At 27.3% G+C, this 14,438-nt stretch overlaps 1 protein-coding gene across 6 annotated transcripts in view; it reads left to right on the top strand.

Moving 5' to 3' along the window:
* LOC111635081 (G patch domain-containing protein 8-like) overlaps positions 1–14,438 on the top strand; it is a 98,293-nt gene that overhangs the window by 53,015 nt on the left and 30,840 nt on the right. For all 6 annotated transcript variants that reach the window (XM_023379932.1, XM_023379933.1, XM_023379935.1 and 3 more), the window contains one exon: positions 3,024–3,091. In XM_023379932.1, coding sequence (XP_023235700.1) covers positions 3,024–3,091 — 68 coding nt within the window. The remainder of the gene's footprint in view (positions 1–3,023; positions 3,092–14,438) is intronic.

Genomic DNA, 14,438 nt, shown 5'->3' with positions numbered 1-14,438 from the left:
TTTAAAAATAGTCTATTTGATGAATTAGGTGACTAAAAGGTAAAATAAATAACAAAATACAATTTATTTATAAATATATTAACATTTGTTGAACTGCACTTAATAACTTTTATCAGTGTGATTCATATATTATCAACAGTGCTATTTTATACAGTATTTTATTGTAATTTTTTCAAACACCTGTTGGTGTTATCACATAATGTAATTTTGAACATTCAAAAATGTCTTGGTATTGATTTAATTTTATAAGAAATATTACATATTGACTTAAAAGCATAACGTGTCCATTAGGCCATGTGATCTGTTCAGGATTAAACAAATATGTATTGATATTTGGTATATTTATTTGTTAAAATACATAGTACATATTAATTTTATAGATTTGTAATGTTTTTAAAAAATAATCTATGATATCTTTTTATTTTTTGCTGAAAAATTTAGTAGAAAAATGAACAAAACTGAATAATGTATTGTTTACATAAATGTAAACAACACATCGTTCAATATAAAAATTATTATGCAACATATGATAGAGAATTTATTCAGTAAATTTAAAAATTTGTTGAAAATATTTTTAGGCTATTTATTTATTTTATTTTATCTGGATTTATAAAAGTTTGAAATTAAAATTTACGTTATAAAGTATGAACCTCTTTGATAGTAATACTGATTAGATTGCTTTTGTTATAATGATAACTAAATATGGTTAATTATATAAATTTAGATTTTTTTAATTTTATGTAATGGGGAGGGATTTCAATAATACTTGTCAGAAAATTTAAAATATTTCTATTTTTTCTGACATTCCAGTATATTACCCTTTCATTTTTAAAGTTTTATAACATAATGGGATGGAGTACTGTTTATAACATATCAGATACATACATTAAATAAATGTTCAATAAATATAATTTTTCAGAGCAAAAAAATTTAAACTTAAAATTAAGGTATTGTATTTTTGCAAATATGTAATACTGTATAATTAATTAAATTATTATAACATTAGTATTTAAAAATGGAAAATTAAGCAGAGAAAAAATGAATTTGTATTTATTTTAAAAAATATAAAAATTATTTATTATATAGGGTGTCTCAGAATTTAAAAATTTTTAAATATGAAACATAATTCAAAATTAATAGAAAATGAAAAAGTTTGTTAGTCTACAAAGTAGAACAGAAAACATGCTCAGTGTTTTTCATCCTTTTGTGTACAGATTACAAATTGCAATGCATGCATTCTGAATTATAACAGTGAGAGTGCTTTATTGGATTGAGTTGACAGTTTCACAAATAATTTTCTTTGTTCAACAGTAGTTTTTGATTTCCATCTCACAGTACTGTACACCACAATAACCCTACAGAAAGAAATATGGAGGAGACAAATCTGACATCCTGGGAGGCCACTCGATGTCACTTTTATTTGAGATTTCCAGGAAATTTTTACATATAAAAATTTATATACACGTATGCAAGAATCAAATGTCATGAAAAATGCATTTGCTTGTGGAATGGGAACAACAAAGGTTTAAGCATATGTAGGTAATCTTTTATAGTAAGAATTGTAGATTCATTTGCATCATTAAAGAAATAAAGTCTAATAACTTAAGATATTATTCCACATCACAATTTTGTGAAATAGAGATGGACTTCAAAATGTTTTTGGTTTATGATTGCCTCAAAAATGAGTGTTGCTTTTCATGAAACTATTGGCATAGACATAATATTCATCAATGAAAAAGTTATACAAATTTAATTTTTCAGAACTGCAAATTGCAAACACCTTCATACAAAAATTCTGGTACCTGTGTCTCTTGTAGCAGGTTCTTGCAAAACATTAAATTCTGTAAGGAAATAGGTAAAGATCTCAGAATAATTCTGTTCAAAGGTCTCAATTACAATGATCTATACCATAAGGATTTCTGTAGACTCTTAGCAGCATCTTGCTTCACTTGTTTTAGAAGTGTTTGGGCTGTTTTTGGAACCCCCTTTTATTTTCTGTCTAATGAAGATTTTTTGTTGCATGTAAAAAGATTCAAAGATTTAAAGTTAATGTCCAAATCAACAACCTTAACTTTATAGTTGTCAGTTTGGACATTAAGTTTAAAATCTTTGGCATTTTATATTTTCTTTTTTGGAATTAAATGTGTTATGTTCCATGTAAGAGTTAATGATGATTGTTGAAAACATTGGAAACATTAGTGAGAAAAATTATAAACTGTTGGTGTTAAAAAGCTTTTGAAGTGGTTTTTTTCAAGAAATTCCAGTTAGAATATCTGATGTAATCCATACAGGATTATGAGAGAGCATTTAAAATTCCCATGACTGCCAGATTTGTTCACTGAATGACAACAAATGGCATTGTGTGTATTGTGCATTCATTTGATTTTTCTGCATTGCTGCTGTTGTGATCCTTGTATTCCATGCAATTTAAGTTATATTTAACCTTAGTTATACTTCTATAATAGATGCAAGTGTCAATTGTATCAACTGGTAATGGTTGATATCAATAGTATATACCAGTCTACATTGTATTTAAGCTTAATTCAGGTCTTCAATCCATAATGTTTCAGACATGGAATGCATATAATTAGTGGTTCGTGATGTACTGTTGAGTTATGTGACCTTGATTAGTCCTCTAAATCTGTTAATCCAAGAAGATTTTGGAACCAAGGGTGCTAGAAAGTTGCTTGCCAGTCTTTATGTGAAATGGTCAAATGAATTCTAGGATGCCCTAATTTTGTTTTTAAATAATTTATTTTGAGTATTAATTCATTATGTAATTAAATGCATAATACAAATATGTTAATATAAAAGTTACATTAGAAAATTCAATAATAATTTAGTTTTAAATGAAATAATTGAATAAATATTAAAAATTAATTTCAGAATGAATTTATATAGCTGTATAGGTTGTTAAAAAGTTTTTTACAGTTTTTTAACAAAAGAAATTCATCATAAAATTACATTTTGTCACAAGATTTTTATTCAGTAAAAATTTTTAAATATTGCTATTTATTTTTTAGGTCGTCTGGATCCCTTGCCAATAATAGTGAAAGAAGACATTATGGGTTTTGGAAGATGGGAAATGGAGGTAATATTTTTCTTGATACAATATCCTAAATTAAATAAGTGCTTAATATTTGGCTAATTTTAAAGATAAATGTGGAAAAATTGTCTGAAATTGTACTTGAAAATAGTATAAAAAAGTATCAGTTAATGGAAATTTTAAGATCAATACTGAATGACTGGAATATTTTTATACCTATGTATTGGACTTTTTATTATTAAGTATTGAGATAATTTGGATATACCTAATTATCAAATTGTTTTAACTTTTAACTGAGCTAAATTTAGATTTTAAAAAAATTTAAAATAAGATGATTTAAGATAAGATTCACATATTTAACATCACTATATTAATAGTGTATAAAATTACATGTAAAGATTTGGTATTCAAACTTTTTTTAATCTTTTGAAAATTAACACTTTCATGTTTTACAAACTAATGGGTTTTTTTTATTAATACTTTTTGATGTAAAGTATATAAAATAAGTAAAATAACTTATTAGAAATATATAATTTAACAAAAGAAATGAAAATGCATTTTGTAAGTTTCCAAAATGATTTTATATATATATATATATATATATACACAGTATATATGAATATTCTAATATTGTAAATTACAAACAAATTGGTATTGTAATTTGGCTGAATAAATAAATTTGAAATTGAAATGAAGTAATTTATTGAATTTAAAAGTATAATAATATTAAGTACAATTAATTTAAAGATATGCAATTACAAATTAACTATTTTTTCTAAATAATCAATTAATCTTCATTACAGGTATAATTTATAATAAACTAGTTGTGTTAAATAAGCTTAATAATGTTTTATTGTAACATAAATAATGTTTTAATAAATAAGTTTTAGTTATTTGTCGAAACCGTGTCTTCTTTTTCTTGTTTCTTCTAATTCTATGTCACGACTTGGTGCATTTACCGACACTTGGCAAATAATTCCATCATCTACTTTTAATTCATACAGAAACGCGTGACTGTATGAATTAAAAGTAGATGATGGAATTATTTGCCTAGTGTCAGTAAATGCACCAAGTCGTGACATAGAATTAGAATAAATAATGTTCTTTTGATTAAGATATGACTAAAATACATTAACATATTTAACAAACATTACGTAATTGAATGCATGTCAATAGTATTTTATTTAATGGCATGTCAACATGTGCTTTTGCCACATTGTTCATATTCTCCTGATGCATCTGAGAATTTGTTTCAATGAACCATTTTATTGGTGATCAAGTGCCAATATTCCTTGTACTATATGGTTTTGCTCTAATAGGGTTTGAAAATTGGGATATCTTATGTACAACACAATGTCCAGTTTCTCTCTAACATGTTTTTTGAAATCCTCCATACAAAATTTCAATTTTTAAGTGTGAACTTGATTATTCAATATATATTTTTTCTATTCAAGTAAGCATGCATGTTGTTCAAAATTTGCCCAAGGATTTTAGAATATTGAAATTTTAAAATTATTTTGTGCATCTTGTTGGATTTACTTTAATGTAAACTGATAGTGCAATTTTTTCTTCCTTGTTCTAAGTTTCCTATCAACCAGTTGTCATTGCTTTCATACTTTAGTCCTTAAAGACTGTCACTGTGTTTCCTTTTTATAGATTAATCTTTGTACTTACCTAAAAATGTTTATATAAACTTTACTAAGTGTTGTTAAACCTTTCTTTAACCATAAATATTACTTATCTACAAATGATTACTTCATTCGTAAAAATGAAATACAATGGTATCTCAATACTTGAACAATTAGTTATTTGAACACAAATTCTGAAAAAAAGTCACTTGGTATTTGACTGAACAAACTCAGCCTGATAGAACAAATTTTTGATTAATAAAATATTTTTATTTTGTCATCCATAAAAATTTTTATGATAAAAATAAAAAATATGAAAATGTTGCTGATACTTCTGATCAAGATCAACAAAAAAAAGCTAAGATGACGACAATACTTTGTAAAAAGAAAATGCCCTCATTTAACTAAAATTAATATTAATGCATTATACAGTATGTTTAATTGTTATTGTTAATTATTGATTGGAAATAAATTATCAATTGCCTTAATAAACATATTTTTCTTAGTAATGCAAAAGAATAGTATACTTTTGCTAACCTCTGGAATGTAATCCTATATTTTGCATTAGTCCTTTGTGTCGTATAGCATGGATTTGCATAACATGACACTTGTTTGGAATGTAACTATAGTGTTATACAAGGGATAACTGTACATATTACTCTATGTATAATTTTTTGTCAGGTTGTTTCTACACTTTTACACAATAAGAATTGCACAAAAATATGAGAGTCAAATACAGTTGCAACTTATTAAGTAATTATATACTTATTATATGCACTGATCCTTAATATAGGAATTATAAAATCTGGTATAGAAAATTCACTCTTCATAAATTATGTGTATATATAACAAAATGAATGTAATAATATAGAAGCCCAGTATGATTAATTACAACATGGAAATTTATAAAAAATGAGCAATTATTTATTGTTACATTGTCACAATGCTGGACTGCAATTTTTAATTATATTTTAAATTTATTTAACCTAATTTATTTAATTAAAATATAAACTCTCTCTACCTCAAGTTAGTAGTGGCTTGCCCCTATAGATTATATTTGCCGTTAACAATAGAGTCATATCAGTCATCTGTCTAACATCTTTTGGGGAAAAATTTTTGTATTGAAATAGCATGACTTCTGGTTTGCATGACATGACTTCTGAAGTTTGTATATAGTGAATCAGGACTTTCTGCTCCTAAGCTTTCCATATCTGGTCTTGAATTTCACTTATCTAACACCATTCCAGAGATTAAGGAAAGACAGATAGACAGGCAGGCAACAGTATGAATTTATAGGTCTACAGTTTTTTCAAATTGCAGCCCAATGAAATTAAATTTATAAGATACAACAACCAGATAGTTTGTTGTATGTTTATCAGTAATCTTCATATACTTTAAATTTTTTTATGTCTTTAAAATATTATTGAAGATATTGAAAACTTCAGTTTCAGCAAAAAAAAAATTATGGTTTCTGTTTTATGGGACAGAAAAGGCATTTTTCTGATTGGCTTCATGCCTCCTGGCACCACAATTAATGCTGCTGCATATTGCCAAACTTTGCCACCTTTGATGGGCCATTCAAAACAAATGGAAGAGATTGTTGACAACTGGTGTCTGACAATGCTCGGGCTCACAGTGATTGTCAACAAAATACTTCTCACGATTCAAGTGGGAAGTTTTTGACCATCCACCATGCAGCCTAGACCTTGCTCCCAGCAACTTTCACTTGTTTCTTTATCTGAATAAACATCTTGCAGGACAACACTTCCATGACATATATGAGATCAAAAATGGAAGTTGACATGTGGTTCTGGCAGCAGAGGTAGAATTCTATGACTCTGGGATATGGAAGCTAGTACCCAAATTAATAAGTGTTTGGATAATGGTGGCATTTATGTAGAAAAATATTGCATGTACCAGTAAATAAGGTGTAGTGAATATGTTAGATAAAAATGTTTTGAATAAATACTAGCCATTGTATTTTTACTTTTTGGACATGCCATATATATTACCATACACTTTATTACAATAGAACAATTGTAATTTTTAAAACAAATACCTGTATTGCTTAAGTATCTGAGTATCTGATTACTAGTTATATCTAGCTACCTGATATTTAGCATTATAGAAGAAAAAATTTTTAAATACTGTATTTAGTTTATTGAATTTACTTATGATAGCAAATTTAATAACATTCTCAGTTTCATAATTAGAATGTTGACATTTATATTGTAATAATGTAATATTTTTTAAAAGATAAAAATTGGGTATAAAGTTATTTTATGCTTTCTAGACTGTTAAATGATCTAACAAAACAAAAATTCTGATTTTGTACAAAAGATAATAGTTTTATTTTTGATATAAACATACTGAAAAATAATAATTTTTTTAAAAAATTTATTAAAGATTACTATTTAATGTAAATTTCTTTTGGACTGATGATTTTATAATTTTGTCTTATGTAAAGTGATTGGCTTTATTCCAAGATAGAAATTTTTGTTTTGTTATATATAGCTTAGCAAAATTGAGAATAATGTTTGAAGTTACTTTTCATTTGATAACAAATGCAATTTTTATTTATTTATTTTTTTTTATGGATTGTCATATTTGCAGGCAGTTTGCAAATAGAATCAGCTATCTGCATCATGAAAATTATTGTTAAAAATGTTAGAATCATGTAGTAAGTAGATAATAAATATTATTGAATAAAATATAAAATAGTTCTTGACATCTAAAAAAGTGGACATGTTTATTATAGTCACTATCAATACAGTAATATATTAATATATTACATGGATATCACCTGTTTAAAATAAATCATATTTGAAGTTATTTCTAGCTAGAGATTTTATTAATTGTTGTTAGGAATTCTATTTTTATTTTATTTATTTATTTCATTACTAGAGAATCCTTTTGTATTTTAAATTAAGTTACACAAGTAAAAAACTAGTTTTTTAGAAATTATATCTAGTGTATCTTGGTATTAGTATCTAGTGTACTGGAAGTTATGGAATGTATTGATATTCAGCAGACATGAAGTCTGCATCTTTATATGAAAAAATGCTTGCAATTCATTAGAAGTCTACAAAGTTCAAGTTGCTCACCAATGCACTATATTTATGATAAGTGGTTCCCCCAAATGAGGTGTGTTTTCTAGAAAAAAACACATTTGTTGTTACTAATTTCTTAATTCTGTTCATTCTCATTTTTAAAATCATGATATATTTTATGAAACTCCCCTGTTAGATGCTGCCAGCTTACAGTGGGTGAACTCTTTATTGCCTTTGTATTCTTTTATGAAGTTTTACAAGAAGTGAAACACACACAAGCTCTACAAAATCCATTTTCACACTGGAAATTGGAAAAAGTCTTAGGTATTTCTTAGTCACAACTGTAATATGTAGTTTGTGTGAATGTTTATGCAATTAACTACACTTCTGTTGCAGCTACATATTTGTCACTTGTGACCTTGGGTATGCAATTAATCACACAAAGTAGTGACAGTAATTTTTTTGTAGTGCAACTGAAAGTTGCTCATGTGAACATGCCCTTAATATTAAATATTGTCAAAAAATTTTTCTTATAAAAATTTTCATAAGCATTCTTTTTTAAATGAAATTAATAGAAATAAGATTTTAAGAGAGAAAATCAAAATTTTTGCCCTTAATACATGCTGCTTATAGTATTGAAGAGGAAGCATCTTTATACAGTAAGTTGTCAAACTTCCAGAAAGTTATCATCTGTTAGAAATTTTTAACATAAATATTATGATTACAGAAATTAATATATCTAATATAAACATATGGTTACATATATCAAATTAGTTACATTTTTTATTACTGTTTAATACAATTGAAAATTGAACAAACTAAAATATTATTTTTCAAGTATTAATAATAATAATAATAATAATAAATACTTTGTGCATAAAAAAAAGAAATGCAACGTAGAAAATTTCCAAATTTTTAGACTTCAAAAATGATATAGTCATCATTTGAATATAAGCATACTTTAAAATAAATAATGTTAACATCTAATTATCTAAAATCTAAAATTATTCATGATGTTTTAAGAACTGAAGCTTTTACTTCAGTTTTTAAAACATCATGAATAATTTACTTACCAAATTTCAATTTCCAATCATTATGATGGAAACTAACTGTGTAGGAAGTCAGATTATCTGCACATTTACAGGAATGAATCAGATAATCTTCTGTTTTTGACTTCCAAGTTTCATTCTTCTATTTTTGTTTAAGTTAGAATTCTTTTTAAACTTCAATCTTGTCATCTACTTTCATGATCCTTTTATTTCCTTCTGCAACAAATAATAAAAATTTTGGTCAGTTTTTGCATCATATTTAAAAATTAATTTGAAGTTTTGTTTATTCAATATAAAATGCTTTTATGTTCAAGACTCAAATATATCATTATCAATTGACATTGATGATGATATGTTTTACATTATTCCTATGTCGAGTTCCTAAAGATTTTGGTATTGTTTGTTTTTATTTCATTTTTCTTAATTTCATATCTATTACATACATTTCAACTTGTATCTGGATCCTTCTTTTTGTCATTTCCAGATATATCAGAATCAGTTCTCTTATGATCATTGCTTCTTGGAGTTTATTTTGATGAATACAGAATGAAATATTTGTTACAAGTTGTATACAAGTTGCTTATATATTTTTGCAGTATTAAAAAAGAAATAAAAAGAATTTTTGAATAGATAAGACATGAATAGACTATTTTTCTAAGAGGAAGAAAGTATGTAATACTAATGATTAAATTTCTTATAAGTTCAGTTCTGGATTGAAAAATATAGCATTTTTCTGGAACTTTATATCATGGATTTCTAACATTTAAAATTATTAATGCATAGGTTGTTAGATGTTATGCTAGTCATCTGCAATAAATGCATGAAAAACTGTTTTGTTAAGTTTGCAGGAAATTGCATTGTGTGAATAATTGATCAATTCAAACTTTTAGTTATGGTTTTGATCTCTCCTGTCTAAACTTCTTAATATTGAAATTTTATGTTTAAATCTTCCATAAAAAATTTTAGTGTGAAGAATTTATTAAAATTTTTCAAAATAGAGTTTAATCAAAACTTTTACATCAAGATATTAAGAAATTTTATCACCACTCATTAACATAGGGAATATATTTTCAAAGTAATTATTAAGTAACTCTTATTCAGATTAAGGTTTTCAATAAATCATATAATTGTTTTTTAATCTGAAAATTTTCAGAATTACTGTATTTATTATCATGTAGTTAATAATTGAAGTGGAATGCTAGTGAAGCCTCTTCTTCAGCCTACTATGTATTTGTTGTCAAAATTTGATTGATTTTGATTAAATGTTCCTATTTTCCATTAATTGCAATGAAGAATCCAAAAATTTAATAAAAAAATGGGGTCCATGACTTCATTTTTGAGATACAAGGTCATAACATGAGCACACACGATCATGTGAGATTGTCATGCAATGTCCCAAGGTTGCTAGCATATCTTCTTTATGGCTCATAGAATTGGGTCTGTTTTCAAAATTTGATGGGCCAATTTTGATAAAACTTTGTGATTTTTTTCATTAATTGGAATGAAGAATTCAAAAACATAATAAAATTGGAGAACCGTGGCTACATTTTCAAGATACGGTGGAGTCAAAATTATTTATCCATGCACATTGATGTGATTCAGCATGCTTAATAGAATTTAGGGGTATAAAAAATAACAACATTTGCATGCACCTAATAGATAATGGGCAGATAAACAAACAAAACACAAGAACAAAGCAATCAACACCAATTGCTTTGTTTTTGTGTTTTGTTTGTTTTCTGTTCATTTTCTGTGTAGTGGAAAGTGTATGGATTGTTTGTCCATGGAGGCAATTACAAGGATTGCCTGTGCAATCATCAGATGCAAGGATTGCCAGTCTGTGCCAAGCAAGTGTAACGATCACCTCTTTCTGAATCTTTCTCAAATCTATTGCGATACAACAAAGTTGCAGGATGTCCTAGTTATACATAAACAATTTCCATGTTAGTTTTAATACATCCAATTTATTCTTATAAGTATTACATATCTACTAACCTAAGTATCATTATCATTTTCTCTCACAGATTTTCTTATTTTTTGACAAGACTATGTCTCATCTCTAAAATCTCGCTGCTGTTGATGGCTGCACACCTTAGAGGTATGAAGGAGTACATGTCAGGAGTTGCAATTTGGCACAGCATATTTAGTGTCCAAATCATGCGCACATAAAATAAACTAGACTTGTAGGTAGTCAGGGGACCAACTGGGTCAAAATAAAATACAAAATGCTAAGACTGTTTCTACAAACAGGCATGGGTGCAAGATTTGCACATGCATTGCTCACTTTCTCCGAGACAGTCTTGTCCCAAGAATGGCTTTGCCATTTTACTTGTTTATAACAAAATAATTTGACAAAACTGGAGAAGTAACCAAATGAAACCAGTACAGTATATCTTGTATTACGCCATTTCCCTGAGGACCAGTGCTTCAATAAACAATTAACATGTGGGAGCTACCAGATACACTCTACTATAAAGAATTAAAGAACACAAATACAGAAAAAACCTCATCACAGTCTTAACAGCTTATGCCTCTCAGCAAGATGTATGGATAAACTGGGATCCAAGGCTAAGATCATTAAGTCTGCCAGAAGCCCTAACTCTATTAAGTTCTTGTTACTGAAATTTTTAAAGTTAATAGAAAACACTTCTGTATCAATTATAGTGATGCTGACACATTATCAGCGGCATGGAAATCTATATATGAACTTTAACTTAGGCTTGATCCTCCAATAATTGCTTAGTATTCATTTTTATTTTTGTATCATTTATGTTTTTAAGTTCTGATTATATTTATTTTTTTATTTTTATACCCTTCATATTTGAATTTTACAAATGTTCTATTGATTTAGAACATTATTTTTAATTGAAATTATTTCTGTTGTGTTTAATATGCTTTTCAAATATTCTTTTTGTTCTTTTTTTTAAGTTTGATGTTCCAACTGAAAAAGGCCTATGGAAGTAGGTTGAAAATGATTTTGATTGATTAAATATATTGCCGGAGTTATACAAAGGTTTTTTTTTTGTTAATAAAACATTTAAAATGTATTGATTTTTTTTTTTTTGCTTTTGATCTATATATCTTAATTCCTTTTGCTTATTTATTGATTAATATGTAGAAATATACTGTAGAATAAAAAATAAAGGAAAACTAATTAGTTAATATTTAAAATTATACATTCTATAGGGAAATATGGAAAATAATTTGTAATTGAAAGATTTTTGAAACTTTATACAGTAGAACCTCGATTATCCGGACTAATTGGGGATGAAGGTAGTCCGGATAAGGAAAAATACTTTAATTTGTCTTTTAATGATAATACAACACGTTTTCTTTTCGATGACATATTGGTAATATTAAAAGTAAATACTGTATTTAAATCGTGATCAAATTTTCAAGAAACAAACGTTCGTATTGAATTTGGACTACTACTGACCCAAGGTCTTAGACCTTGCTACTGACCAACGCTAACAGACTACCTATTGTTTAAAAGGCACTCTGGTGGCGCAAGAAGACGGATTTTATAAAATAAAAAGCAGTTGAAACTGCATTTTTATGAATAAAAATTTGACAAACTATTTATCGTTTTATGACGAGTAAAATTTTTTCGTCGCGTTCGCGGCTTTTAAGTAATGCATAAACCTTCGAGGCGCGAGGCCCTTCGGACCGCGAGGCATAGGCGGTGGCCCACGTCGTCCATGCCTTACGCCGCCCTTGGTCATAGAAATGATGTAATTTGAATATAAATTATTTATAAATACGTATGTCAAGTTATATTTTTATTACTACGTAAAATATATTTAAGAGTTTATGGCCACTGTGCTGGGTGAGACATTGTTGAAACAAAAAAAGTTATGCATTCCATCACGTACATAAACAGTGTCGTAATTCGACAAGTGCAAATCAGCAAATTTGTAAAATTTTTGTTTATTTTGAACAATCCGGATAATCGAAAATCCGGATAATAGCGGTCCGGATAATCGAGGTTCTACTGTATATTATTCTTAATAATTTGGTGACTAAGATATATTATTGGAAACTAAATTTTCGCAGAATATTTACTTAAAAATTTATATATCATCATTATTACTTATAGTAAGAATGATTAGACTAAATATACTATGATTAAATAAAAATTTGTAGAAACATTGATTTTTTTTTTTCATTATATAATAGCATACTTTATATATATACAGTATATACAATAATAAAAATACAGTGGTACCTCGGTATACGTCTGCTTTAGAATACGTCCAATTCGGAATACGTCCTGTTTGGGCGAAACAAATTGTGCTCGGTATACGACTTTTGTTCAGTATACGACTTAATTCAATTATATGTGTTATCTATGAACAAGTAGCACTGTCGGTGAGCTAGAACAGACTAAATGTTTGCGGTGCCACGGTCTAATTTATTCTGATTTTAATTTGTAAGTAAAATTTTATTATTTTTTTTAATCATGAATTGCAAAAAGGCAAATGAAAAGTAACAGAAAACTAAAAAATGACTAGAATCATAATGGAACTGAAAAAAAGATATTGTTGCGAAATATGACGGTGGCATGAGTGTTTGAGATTTAACTGTTGCATATCGTATTCTGAGAACGACAATATCAACAATCATGAAAAATAAAGACGTGATTAAATCTACTAACGTTGCGAAAGGAGTTAAATCAATTTCTAAACAGAGATCGGAGACATTAGATCATGTTGAGAAATTGCCTTTGGTTTGGATAATTGAAAAACAGTGTGCTGACAACTTATCAGAAGCAATTATTTGTGAGAAAGCTGAAAAGATACATGCTGTTCTCATGAAAAATTAAGCAGGAACTAGCCAGGAAAGCGAGGTGTTTAAACCCAGCCATTTTTTTTACATGAGAACGGATTAATCATTTTTACATTACTTCTTATGGGAAAGGTTGGTTTGGTATACGTCCTATTCGGTATAAGTCCAAACACCAGGAATGGATTAAGGTCGTATACCGAGGTTCCACTGTATACTGTTGCAAAATCATTTTAGGTACACATCAATTCTTAAATAGGTTTTGTTAGTAAGATGTTGATAGAAAAGTGCTTTTAAGTGATATTTTGAAATATATTTATATACTGAGAATTTATTATTATATTAATATATACTGAAAAATTATTATTATATAAATTCTTGAATTTAACTTGACATTTGTATATAGATGAATATGACATGTATAAAGCAATTAAGTCAATAATTGCAATAAGATTGTATTTATTGTAATTTTTTGTCAGAATGTCTTTGAGCTTCCTCCAAGATTATAATTTAAGTTTTATGTAATTAGCCAACAACTACCAGATTATATTGGGCTATTGTATGGCAATTATTAATAATTTGTCACTAGTGGGAGGCTTTAGGTGCCATCTCTTATTAGATTTAATAATTACAATTAAATTAAATAATTTTAAAAATTCTGAAAGAAAAGAATCAGCCTGGAGCAGGACACAAACTATGTAACAGTCTCAAGTTCAATCTCCTCTTCCAGATATATTTAAACATGAGATAACCATCCTCGGTTACATTCAGTGTCCATGAGCTGTAAATTCACCTATGGCACTCAGTCAGCCAGCTATCAGACAACTTTAGCATATACATAAACCAACATGATAGTTTGTTTATATATACAGTTTAACCCGCT

Source organism: Centruroides sculpturatus, unplaced genomic scaffold, assembly GCF_000671375.1.
Source record: "Centruroides sculpturatus isolate CEXI.00-Female unplaced genomic scaffold, Cexi_2.0 scaffold700, whole genome shotgun sequence".
Taxonomy (NCBI): Eukaryota; Metazoa; Arthropoda; class Arachnida; order Scorpiones; family Buthidae; genus Centruroides; species Centruroides sculpturatus.
Note: the sequence above shows the minus strand (reverse complement) of the source record. Positions and strands in the feature narration are given on the sequence as shown.